At 35.2% G+C, this 12,484-nt stretch overlaps 1 protein-coding gene and 2 pseudogenes across 2 annotated transcripts; 1 reads left to right on the top strand and 2 right to left on the bottom strand.

Moving 5' to 3' along the window:
• Positions 1-540: 540 nt before the first annotated feature.
• LOC143595948 (protein DOWNY MILDEW RESISTANCE 6-like) lies at positions 541-2,825 on the bottom strand. The gene is made up of 4 exons (XM_077074837.1): positions 2,604-2,825; positions 2,260-2,510; positions 915-1,233; positions 541-819 (listed from the first exon to the last, which is right to left on the bottom strand). Exons 1-4 carry the CDS (start codon positions 2,796-2,798, stop codon positions 574-576), a joined length of 1,011 nt encoding a protein of 336 aa, XP_076930952.1. The 5' UTR covers positions 2,799-2,825; the 3' UTR covers positions 541-573.
• A 2,915-nt stretch (positions 2,826-5,740) lies between these two features.
• LOC143595945 (RING-H2 finger protein ATL16 pseudogene) lies at positions 5,741-7,187 on the top strand (annotated as a pseudogene).
• Positions 7,188-8,666: 1,479 nt separating this feature from the next.
• Positions 8,667-11,756, bottom strand: LOC143595951 (protein KINESIN LIGHT CHAIN-RELATED 2-like; annotated as a pseudogene). Its single transcript, XR_013146618.1, has 2 exons — positions 10,115-11,756; positions 8,667-8,904 (listed from the first exon to the last, which is right to left on the bottom strand). The product of XR_013146618.1 is annotated as a protein KINESIN LIGHT CHAIN-RELATED 2-like (transcript).
• Between the last annotated feature and the right edge of the window lie 728 nt (positions 11,757-12,484).

Genomic DNA, 12,484 nt, shown 5'->3' with positions numbered 1-12,484 from the left:
GATTAGATGTTTTAAAACATTGCAATTATATATAGTTTTATACATCATAAAAGTTACTTATTCAGTACTGTTATATAGTTTGATGCATGATGCTATGTTGCTTTTGCTATTAAATAATAATTTGATTAGTTGTTTTGCTAAACCGAAAACCACACTGCAATAAACGCATCTGATAAAAATCCAACTACAGCTGCATTTCTGATCATGGTAAAATTTAGATCACAAATATTTCAATCAGTAGATTAAATTTGCAGACGCAGCATGCTCAGCCGCTGATTCCACATAAGATTAACAATTTTTAGAGGCTAGTTAAACCGCGTCTTTATGTAACGCATGGCCGACATTTTCACACTAATCGTACATGTTTTAATTATGATTTGAAAAATCAATATTTGTTTTTTGAAAATACTGACTTGTCATATGTTTATATTGGTATTAAATCCCAAGAAAAGATATGTCATGAACCAGACTAGACCATAGCATGTCCCAAACTCAGTTACATACAAATTAAAACAGTTTGACAAAAGGTTTCATGCTTGATACATTAATTAACAGGATCATACTCATATGTTGTTAAGATTTAATCTTATACACCTCCATTACTGCTTCAGTGTCTCCCTTCTTTTCTTCGTACAACTTCAAGAAATCTTTGAACTTGAAGCGACGAAAAAGAGGGACATCAATGCCAATCATCGATTTAGCTGGTGCTACGACGGTGTCCATACAAGGACTAATGAAACTCACAATTGTTGTCCTAGCCTCCCTCGAGTTTGTCACTACTCTATGTTCCGCGCTTCTTAGCTTCCCGTTGCTAATTATCTGAAAACAGATTGACTGACTATTATAAATTATTCACACGTTTTAGGTCGAAAAAAACTAGTTAAATTATGATTGAAAATGGCGTAAACGAATACCTGTAATTGGTGGCCAATATTAACCACAAAAGCATTAGGTAATGGCTCAACACCGAGCCACTGCTCGTCCTTGAGTACCTGAAGCCCATAAACGCTTCCTTGTAAAAGCACGGTTATAATATTAGGATCAGCGTGTTTTGGTAACCCTAGTGTCAAATCGGGATCTGGGCATCGAGGATAAAGGTTGATCGACAACAATTGGTTCCCGGTTAGCTCTTCTCCGAAATATCCAGGTTCAAGTCCTAGTCCTTCACGAATTAGCTCCAACATTCTCAACGACAATTTACGCACTTCTAACGAGTATTTTCCAACAATGTCTCTTCAAAACAAAGTAAGAACCATCAGGGGCGCAGCTCTTTGGGGACCCGGGTGGCCCCGGTCACTGCCGTTTTCTCCGTTAGTAGGGTAATTTTCGCGATTTTTCTGAAAATTTATAGGTATTAAGTGCAATCACCACCGATTATTTCTCCAAAATACATGTCACCACTGATTTTTTTTAAATATAATACCCCATCGTTTGTTTTTTTTTATAAAACCTCGCAGTATTTATATACAAAAGTTACAAAATAGTAGTTGAATAGTAAAAGATTTGTTTTTATAAATATTTTAGGTCTTTGCAATTCTTCATCTAAGTACTCACCCTTAGGGATGAGATCGGTACCGTACCAGTACTGGTATCGAAATCCTGATCTCGAAAATCGCAAACTTTTGGTACCGGTACCGATATCAAAATATTCAGTTCAGTACTGGTATTGAAGGTAAAATTTCGGAAATACCGGTGCCGAAACTCAAAACTTTGGTACCTATTCGGTACCGATGGTACCAAATCAGTACCGGTAATTTCCATACAATACCGAATTTGATTATCCCTACTCACCATTCCTCTCGCATTATCATGAATATTTTAGGTCTTTGTTGGTTAAAAAACTATTTTGTTTTTTTATTGTAATAACAATCGTTTGAATAAATGAAGAAAAATTAGATATACAGGCCGGTGTCATATTGTTTGATCCCACCCGACCCGAATAACCGACATGAACTGAATCGTTGGCCCGAAAACTTTTGAGTCCATAACTTCGGTCGCCCCTGTGACTAAGCCCAAGCTTCGCCACTGAGAACCATTAACCTTCATGAAATCAAACATTAGAGAAATGTTTGTATATGAATAATAAAAGTTAAATGACCGGTATGTTTACAAGGCCGGTTCCAAGTTCCAAACCGAACGAAACTATTAAACATGCAAACTATCAAGTTCAAAACTATTGAACTCAAACCAGCCGACTTACTTCAGTTTAGACAGTCCGTTCAATTTCAAGGTTGTTATGCGGGTAAAAAGTCAAATTACCGGTAATTGTTAGGTTTCACGGGCCATGAGTGAACACATTCGTCTACTGGATGACACGGATGTCGTAGATTATCTCGCCAGAAATGGATTTCTTCGTTAAGATAGTTATAACCGCTCGTGTAAAGTTTGCAAGTTTTTGTCTGATCGTTTGAGTATAGTTTCTCCTTCTCCTCATTAGGCATGTTGAAGAACTCTTTAAATACTTCCATGGTGTCATCAATAAGATCTTTTGAAACTCCATGATTGATCACCTTATTATAATAGAATATTAATATCAAACCACTAAACTTAACTTCACAATAATTAAAACTGAACCAAGTTAAATAGTTATCAAACATTCAAACCTGAAAGAATCCAAATTCTTGACAAGCATGTAGTATTTCTTGAAGTGTTTGACTATGACTTGTAGAGAGGTCAATCAATGGGATGTTTTGGCATAACGGGACATCGACGGATCCTGGACGTTCATCGACCGGGAAGATGTAGTTTTCGGGTATGATTTGAGTGGTTTTGGACCATGTTGAAACTAGTTTTGCCATAGTTGTTGATATGCAAGATTTGTATGGTGATTAGTTGTGTTAATGATACAAAGGCTTAAAGGTTGACTTTGAAAATGAATGTTTAATGGAATTGTCGGGTGCCGGCTAGCCATTTTTTTAGGAAATTATGTAATGGAATCATGAGTCATGACCACAACATGTGAAGATTGTATGGTCACGGCCTCACGGGCAGAGGTGCACAAATCGAGTTTTTTTAATACACAGTTTCGGGTATGGAATTGGGTATCGGAAAATCGAATATTGGTAATATTCGGATCGGGTTCGAGTTCGGGTATTGTCTTTAAAAATTATACACAATGCACCAGGTTCGGGTCTGGTATAGAATCGGGTATTCAAATACCGGGTATCCGGGGTATTAAAAAAATTCTACTTTTGGGTTTTTTCGGTATATATTGAGTTTTCTAAGTGTCTACACTTTTTGAGGTATTTTTCGGGCATTTTTTAGTTATTTTTTGGGTAAGTTCGGCAATAGATCGGATATTTTAAAAATTAACCAGGTTCCAGGTATGGAATATGTTCCAGTTTTCAGGTATTATCGGGTATAAATCAGGTACGAGTTTTGGTATTAAAATGCATATCATGTCCATACCCTACGAGTAAGGTCACTACGGATTTGGGTAGTAAAAACCGGATAAAAAAACCTGGTTTCGGATTTTATTTTTAGATCCAGTTCCAGATTTGTGCACCCTTAGTGGATACTATTTTGTTTTTCAAATATGAGCACAGAGCAAATAAACCATAAAGTGCAAAATAATTGCTAGCGACACAAACTTGAAAATGGATCAACAAAAGTAAGCACCTATGTTGCGGTTTGAGATCTTTGGGCAAAATTTACACTAAGATGAAACAACATGCGAAATTCAAACTATGGTGAAAAGTCACCAGTGAATTTCGCACAAACAAGTCTCGATAATATTTGTAAATGAAGATAAAAAATCAATATTATTTTGTTTCACCGGTCTATTTCAGTGAGTTGATCTTGTTTATATCGTTTAAATAGTTATGTAAAGAATAATATAAATTTATTTGATCTTGTGAATAATAATAAAATAAATAATCTTTAAACAGAATTTGTTATAAGTGTGAATGCTAGATTTTTTTTATTAGTATATCACTTTGAAAACAACATAAACATAATTTTTATTTAACAAAATAATAATATCTAAGTTTAAATTACATTAGAACTCCTATGACAAATAAAAAGGAAAAAAAATTATAGTAGATGATCGGGTAGATCAATGGTCCGTCAATAATTTAATTGATCGTTAAAAAAAATTAGAACTTTGACCGACCCTTAAAGAATGACTCTTTGAGCAAGTTTTTACAAAACCAAGCATGAATTAATACTCAATTTCACCTCTTAAAAAATAATTATTTGCCAGATTCATTTGGAGTTTACATGAGAACCAATTACAGATTCAAAACATGTTTTTACAAATGTTACATAGGCAAAATCACGTGTTAAGCACTTGGGATTAGTGCTTTTATTTTGTGTTGACTTTTCTGTTATAGTTTGTTGACTTTTATAGTTATTTTTGACAATCGGTCATGACTCTGGAGCCCACTTGTGTTTGTAATAGTGATCTTATTTAGCCTATAAATAGAAAATATCTTATAAATACCTATATTTAAAAAATTGGATTTTTAATCATTGCGGGTTAGACTCAGAAATGGTATAACCGACCGTACCGGTGGTTTAATCGGATTCACTGGTTAACCCTATAATTTCATAAAATTACAACTTCAACTCAAAAAATAATCTAAAAGTATATGATTTCATTGTATAGAAAAGACCGTTAGGTTAAAGTTGATTGATTAGATTGTGTAAGAAAGACAGTTAGGTTGACACTTTTAATTGTAGGTAAATACACTAAAATTCTTTGATCTAAAAACAATAAAATTTACCTTGGGCTTAAATCGTTACAATTATATAAACCGGTCTTATTGGTAATGCCAATGGTTCAATTACAAACCGTTAGCTCAAATTACCGGGCTAAAACGTATCGGTCACTTGTCTGCATACAATTTAACCGGTATTACCATCTGGTATAAGCTGGTTTTTAAAATATTGATAGATACCTTATAATTTTTTAGCTTTCTTTCTGTATTATAATTAGTTTATTATAATCATATTCTGATATAACTTTAGAAGTAGATTTAGATTTAGAGTACAGTAAAAATGTAAAATGCATTTTATTTTAGGTCTATTAGTTTTTATTAATCCCAAGTATCATCTTTTGATTGTTGTCGATCTCAACTAACGAATTTACTATCTTTTAACGTATTTGTTCCTAACGGTTCGTGACTAACAAAATCCTAACGCCGTTAGTTGCAGGTCGCCGGAAAAACATTTTTGACCACTTGAGCCCCCCCCCCCCCAATCGTTAGTCGGAATCTGTTTGTATTTAACAAATACAAATGTTTATATACCATTCAAGACATACTAGACAAAACTCAAAATAAACAATAAGCTTATGAAATCCTCCGTTAATTATTGCATGATCAGATAAATAATATTCCAAAAACTATGATGTGAAATATATTTTATTATTATCATTTTCTTATTAAAATAAGCTTTCCATTTGATATAATAATAATAATAATAATAATAATAATAATAGTAATAATATGTATGTATGGAGGTGATGTGGGTGTGAACAAAGAGCCAATAATATTTAATTTGTAGTTGCATATGTCAACCTCATTTTGCACATTGCTCAAGTCAAAGCCCTCCATGTTTCAAGATCTTCATTGAAGCAACCATGTGTTTCTTTCCCACTCATTTATTGCTTTCTGTACTTCAATTCCTTTTATTATTAATCCATCTTGACTTTTTTATTTCTCACTTCATAAACAACAAACTTCTTTAATCTCCACATAATCTCTTATTGATCATAACACACCATTCCCATAACTCACCAATGGATCATGATCATCATATTTCAATCAAGATTCAACAAAAGTCATCTTTCGAATCCGATCCAACGAGTTCCAATGTCCCAATATTAGCCATTGCGGCATTATGCATCGTTGCAACCGCATTCCTACTCGTTTCCTACTCCTTTTTCGTCACCCGAGGGTGTTTCAATTGGCAACAAGTTAACCCGTTAAGACGTTTTTCTATGGGCCGAGAACGGGCCAGGCCCGACCCGTTATCCTCGGCCTACTCAACCCCTCCTTGGCAAGTTAGAGGGCTTGATGAGTTACTAATCCGCGAGATTCCCATTTGTCAATACACTAAAGCCGAAGGCGAAAAGAGGAGTTGGTATGAATGTGTGGTTTGTTTGAATGATTTTCAAGAAATGGATACTTTGCGAGTGTTGCCGAGTTGCAACCACGCGTTTCATTTGGATTGTATTGATATCTGGCTTCAAAACAATGCGAATTGTCCTCTTTGTAGGTTGAGTATTTCGGGTACTACAAGGTACCCGAAAGCCCAGATAATTGCCCCAACTTCTTCACCTCAAGATCCCCTATCGAGCCCGATTGGGGATCAAGATTTCCTGGTGATTGAGTTGGGACATGACCCAAACGGGTCAAGATCCGGTCAATCAAGAAACCATTCACCAAGAAAGATTGGTGGGAAAAGAGCTAAAACAAGAAAGACTCATCATGTTTCCATTATGGGAGATGAAAGTATTGATATTAGAGGAAAAGATGAAAGCTTTACAATCCAACCGATTCGAAGATCTTTCTCGATGGATTCAGCTATCGACCGACATGTTTATTTATCGGTTCAAGAAATCTTGCGAAGTAACATGAATCTCCAAGAACATAGGAGCAACGAAGAGGGGAGTACGAGTGGGAGATCAAGACGACATTTTTTCTCGTTTGGGAATGGTCGAGAATCAAGATCAAGAAACGCGATTCTACCCATCTAGTTTTAGTGTTTTCTTTCGTTTTCTTTTATTCTTTTTCGCTCTTTTATCGGGTTTGTATTAGAAAAAGATAACATGATGTAAAAGATTATAGTTACACAAAATTGAGACAAAATTTGGTTATGGTAAAATGGTAGCATGGGGTGTAAGAATGATTGTCATATGTCACTTTTGGTTAGGAGAAACTTTAATGAATGGAAATCATTTTATTCTATCTACAATGTGCTTGAGTGATGGACCCATGATGGGTTGGGAGGTACAAGTTCTATTGCATGATGTATAAGTTAGTAAAGCTAGTTGTTTTTAAGATATGACATGTTTGTTGGTCTACTTTGAGTAATCACCAAGTGATTTTAATCATGGTTGGCTGGTTGCTGGTCTTTCAAGATTCTTTTGCTTATAAAGACAGTCAACTCCTCTAGATCCATGCCACATCTCATCCATATATATTATATGGGGTTGTTTACGGTCTGATTTTAACGGTTTTTAAGTCGAATTGTGAACCAAACCAACCAGTTACTAACGGCTTGACTTCGATTTGGGACAATTGGATTCGATTTCATTACCCATGTCTTGTACCCGTTGGGTATCCATCGCTCATTACCTAGTGTATACCAACGAGTATCAGTCACCGTTTATGGTCTTATGTAGTAAAAAAAATTATTTTACGTGTCGGGAAAACTCACCTAAAACTCAGACTTGAAATATCGAATACTCGACTACACTTCTAACATATCTTTAGTTTTAATGATTTCAAATTTCTAACAAATTCAACATATTGTTTAATATATAACAATATAGCATACTAATACTAATACCGATACCGATACCGAATCCATGGTTTACTTATATGATACAATTGATCATAATCAAAATAACCCGTGCCAAAATATTCGGTTGACGAGCTTCACACTTACAATTATCTTTTGTTAAATATAAACAACTGATCTTAAACAACCCTATTTATACTAAACAAGAAAAATTAAAAAACTGGAATTAATATATAAACTAATGATAAGAGATAACTAAATAATAATTTAAAATAAGATGCTCCCACATCAAATACATTCAGTTTTGATGCAAGTAATCGGGCGGGTACCAGAACCCACAATTTTTTTAAAAAACAAATTATATTCCCAACCCAACACTTAATACCTTCGGGTTCGATGTAGGTAATCGGGTGGGTACCACCTAAAACAATACATGTTTAATCACAAAGATTTCGGGTTTTCTTTTCGGGTTCGGGAAATTTTGCCATTCCTAAAACAAGGATGTGTCAGACACATAGAAAGTTGTCAAGTCTTCCTAAGTTGATTTAATAATTTGATCTTACTAAACTTCCAAGCAAAGATGGTTACTTTCTTGTGTGCACCTGTTTGACCAAGACTTTGATCAAGTAAACTAAATTGTTGGTAGGTCAAAGGGTGTATATACCCGTAACATAGAAAAAGACATGCATAAATTATTAACTACATAATACAACAGTTGAGTTGTCAATTTCACATTCAAAGAAACCTTTTTTTTATCTCAAATAAGTCTTAACAAAAAAAAAGAGCTAAAATGCAAACATGTCATAGGAGCCAAAAGGGGTTTAAAAGTTGTACAAAATCTTTAAATGCATACGACCTCCTAAATCATTTTATTCAAAGTTTTATATATGCTAATACGGTTTATAAAACAATAAATAATAATAATAATAACAATAAAAATATTACGCTTTAGTCTTTTACTGAAAAAAAAAGAGAAAAAAAGTGTTTGTATGTCAACACAACCTAACTTGACCCGTTTGGGCCATTCTATAAATTCTTTTGACCCGTTACTCAAACCACCGACCCGCCAATCTTTCATGTTATTTAAATTTCAAATTTTGAAACTCAAAATTCATACATCAAATTCATACATCAAATAATCTTTAATACATCCCACAAAGCAAAAAAGTTTTCTAGCACTCATCAAAGGCTAAAAACCTTTAATAATATTTGGTTTTCATTCGATAACCAGGATGTACGACTGAACCGGTAGACCGTGAGCTTCTTCTCCAAGGATGAGTTGCAGGCAACGCGTTTTTATCATGAAACTCACCCAAAGCTTTCACCTTTAGTTCGTCAAGAACCCTAATGGCTTCTTTGAGTTCTTCACTTGCGCTCGGCCCGTGCCCTCTCCAACCATCGATCGCCTTTTCTTGAAAGTTTATTGCAAGTGCATAGCTACACAACAGGATAAAATGAATTGCAGCTGGTAATAGTTATTTGATTATCTATAACTCTTTTTAATCACATGAATATTCTTTTTGATCATTTTATGTATTGAGTTTCAAAATTTGAAATTTAAATAACATGCACTCATGCAGGTAGGGGTGTGCGTGGTGCGGTTCCGTGCGGTTTTTGTCTAAAACCAAACTGAAAACCAAAACTTCGATTTTTGGAGTTTTTGAAGCCGTTTGGTTTCGGTTTTTGTCTTGGTTTCGGTTCGGTTTCGGTTTTTTCAGTTTTTGCCATTTGAGCTTGAAAATTTTAGGCCGAAAAAAAAAGTTGGCAAAAAATAATGAATTTAGGTATAAACTATTTTGTTAATTGTAAAATGATAGACTGTTATTCATTTGATCAAGAATATTCGAGTTACATATGTATTAAATTCTTATAAATTACTTATATTAAAATATAAAAAAAACAAAAATTTAGGAATTCGGTTCAGTTCGGTTTTTTTTACATGCAAAACCAAAACCGAACCGTTAGTGCGGTTTTAAAAAAAAAACAAACCGTCGGTTTTTGTTTCGGTTCGGTTTTTTCGGTTTGGATTTTTCGCTTTTTTTTGGTTTCGGATCGGTTTTTTTGGTTTCTTGCACACCCCTACATGCAGGTTGGGTAAAGGGTTAAAATGGTAACTTTTCTAGGGGTCAAAATGGTAACTTTTGCACAGATCAAAATGGTAACTTTTGTACGAGGCAAAAAGGTAACTTTCGTACGAGTCAAAATGGTAACTTTTGTACGGGTCAAATGGTAACTTTTGCACGAGTCAAAATGGTTTGTGCAGAACAGATCGGGTTGTCTGAAACATTTTGTCCACTTTTGCTAACTTTTATATAAGTAAATATGACTAGTATCAAATACTATTACAAAAATTACATTATTTTGATGCTTAGCAAATAATATGTATTCAGACGCTTGACTCGTTAAAGATAAAATATAACCCATTTAGTATACTGTTAACTGTCCAAAATTCCCAACTCTAGTTATAACTTTAAACAATAAAAAAGTGTGTCCAGATATTATCGCCTATTCTCCTATGTCTTGTAATATTATAGCTGAATAGGTAATTATCTAATTCAAATTACTCTACATTTCAACATCAAAATTATCACTTTCGTAACACGCATCCAAGCAATATTAACACAGAAAAAAAAAACAAGCTCCATACCTTCGCATTGCGCTATACGCTTTTGAAAGATTCTGACACGCCTCAATCGAATCAGCATGATTAGGACCGAGTGAAGTGTCCATAATATCCTTAGCCAATGCAAAAACTTGTGCAGCCGATTGAGGTCGATCTAGTTCAAGATACGCCGCCCCTAAATTATTATAAACATATCCAACTCCAAAATGTTTGGAACCAAAATTCTCTTTCAATCTCTCAATCGCATCTTCCAAATACGGTATCGATTCTTGCACCTTGCCTGTTAACAAAAGTAACCACCCGATTCTAGCCGAAGCACTCCCAACCGAATGTTGTTCATTCGGTATCTTTTCAAGCATACTCTGTGCTTTCTTTAATAAAGAAATTGCAGTTTCGAACTCATTCATTGTTTCATATTGCATCGATATCTCCATATACGCTTCGGACACCTCTAAAGGTGTTGCCTTTTCCTTCTTTTCCAAAATCCCACACGACATTTTTAAACATCGTTTAGCTTCGGTAAACTTTTCTTGATTACATAAAGCTTTCGCCATCGATATAAATATCATCGCGCGACCTTCACTTTCTTTATCCGTTTGAAGAACAACCGACTTCAAAGTATTAATCGCTTCATCAAATTTCCCTAACGCAATTTGCATATTCGCTGCATCGATTTCAGCACGAAGTAAATCCGCACTTTTCCCCCAATTTTTCAAAACCTTTTGCGATAACTGGTTTTGTTCCAACGCCCTCAAATGCTCTTCCAATCCGGTATAAATCACACCTAACAACCGTCTATCATGCGCCACTTCCACCGAATTATTCCCTAACTCCACTTTATGCATGTCAATGGCTTTCATACAATACGGTAACGCTTCTTTAAAGTTCAAAATAGCAACGTACGCTTCCGCCATGTTTCGATACGCGTTCCCGAGCTCTAAACTATTATCCTCCAACGACATTTCTTTAGTCTCCAAACATTTTTTCAAATTCCCAATTGCATCCTCTCTCCTACCCATCGCATTCTTAGTATTCGCTAAATTAAGATGAACCGCATGCAACACGTGTTTAATCTCAAACCCATCGCTAACCGTTTCCTCTAACTTACTCAAAATCCTATTAGCTCTATTCAAATACCCTAAACTTTCTTGAAAAATATTCAAACTATAACAAGCAGAACCTAACAGCTGCAAATTCATCGCAAGCGGTAACGACAAATCTTGATCATCGGTTTGGTCCAAGATTTTTAAGGCTTTATTAGCAAAGTCAAAAACTTTATCAGGGTACTCACCTTCTTCATCAAGTTTAAGTCCAATTTTCAAGAAAACCAAACCCAACTCATTTTCATCAAAATGGTTGGACCCCATTTGCTCAAATGCCTTGATCATGTCACCGGATGTTTTCGCCGACTCGAATTGGTCAATAAGATTTGATCTTTCTTGAATCTTTCGTTGTCTGGATGGTAATTGGGAAGTGGGTTGTTGTGGGTTGACAGGTTTCTTGTAAAGATTGGTGATTTGGGGTTAAAGTGGTGGTTTTGGTGATCAAGATTGGTACTTGATGAGAATTGAGTGATGGGTTGTGTGGAATAAAGGTGAATTGGGGTTTTGGTGATGAGTTTTTGGAATTGGGAGTGAAGAAGGAGTCTTGATGAAGCTTTTTTCATGGTGTTCAAGAATTGGGGGTTTTGAGATTTGGGGAAAACCCCTTGTTAAAACCCTAGAGGAGAGATGACGCTGGAGTGTTATTTGTGAACTGTAAGAATAGCTAGTCGGACGTTGGAGTTGGGACCAGCAACTAATCGAGATTAATAGGGAAGAATCGAGATTAATCAATTAATGGATAATTTTTATTATTATATATACCCACACATTTTTATACGTAATTTTTAGTTTTATACATACACAAACATATTTTGGCTAGAAATTGCTTCGAATCTCGCTGAAAACCGCTGATCTCATCGAAAACCGCTAATTTTGGTCGGAATCTCGTTGGAAACCGTCGATTTAGGCCAGAAACTCGTCAGAAAAGGTCGATTATGTCCGATTAATCCTGAGTTTGGCCAGATTAGACCATTGACCGATTAATTGCCGACTAGCCCAAAATTAATCAGTGAAGTAGGGACTCGCGATTAATCAGGGATTAATCGGCGCCTAATCGAGATTTTTGCAACAATGTTTGTGAGAGAATAAGAGGTTATTGTTTTTTTCTTCAGAACGATGATTTTTTTATTAGGCCACCGCACTCTTCTAATTTGGAGAGCCCTCATTCTGGTCAGGCTCTATTGTTTTAACTGGGTCAACACTGGCTTCATAGTTTAGCTTAAGCGTTCCCAAGGAAATCATATTGTCAGCTGCCACCTGACAGTCCTTGTGCCACCATAAGAGCAGAACT

This window comes from Bidens hawaiensis, unplaced genomic scaffold (assembly GCF_021521415.1).
Source record: "Bidens hawaiensis isolate Kalapana, Puna unplaced genomic scaffold, B.hawaiensis_p1.1 tig00045919_1, whole genome shotgun sequence".
Classification (NCBI taxonomy): domain Eukaryota; kingdom Viridiplantae; phylum Streptophyta; class Magnoliopsida; order Asterales; family Asteraceae; genus Bidens; species Bidens hawaiensis.
Note: the sequence above shows the minus strand (reverse complement) of the source record. Positions and strands in the feature narration are given on the sequence as shown.

Coding starts and splice junctions, on each gene's coding strand:
- LOC143595948 (XM_077074837.1), bottom strand. CDS start 2,798: ATGGCAAAACTAGTTTCAACATGGTCCAAAACCACTCAAATCATACCC. Junction 1,234..2,259: donor GTGAAACCTAACAATTACCG/GTAATTTGACTT, acceptor TTTGTTTTGAAG/AGACATTGTTGGAAAATACT. Junction 820..914: donor ATATTGGCCACCAATTACAG/GTATTCGTTTAC, acceptor ATCTGTTTTCAG/ATAATTAGCAACGGGAAGCT.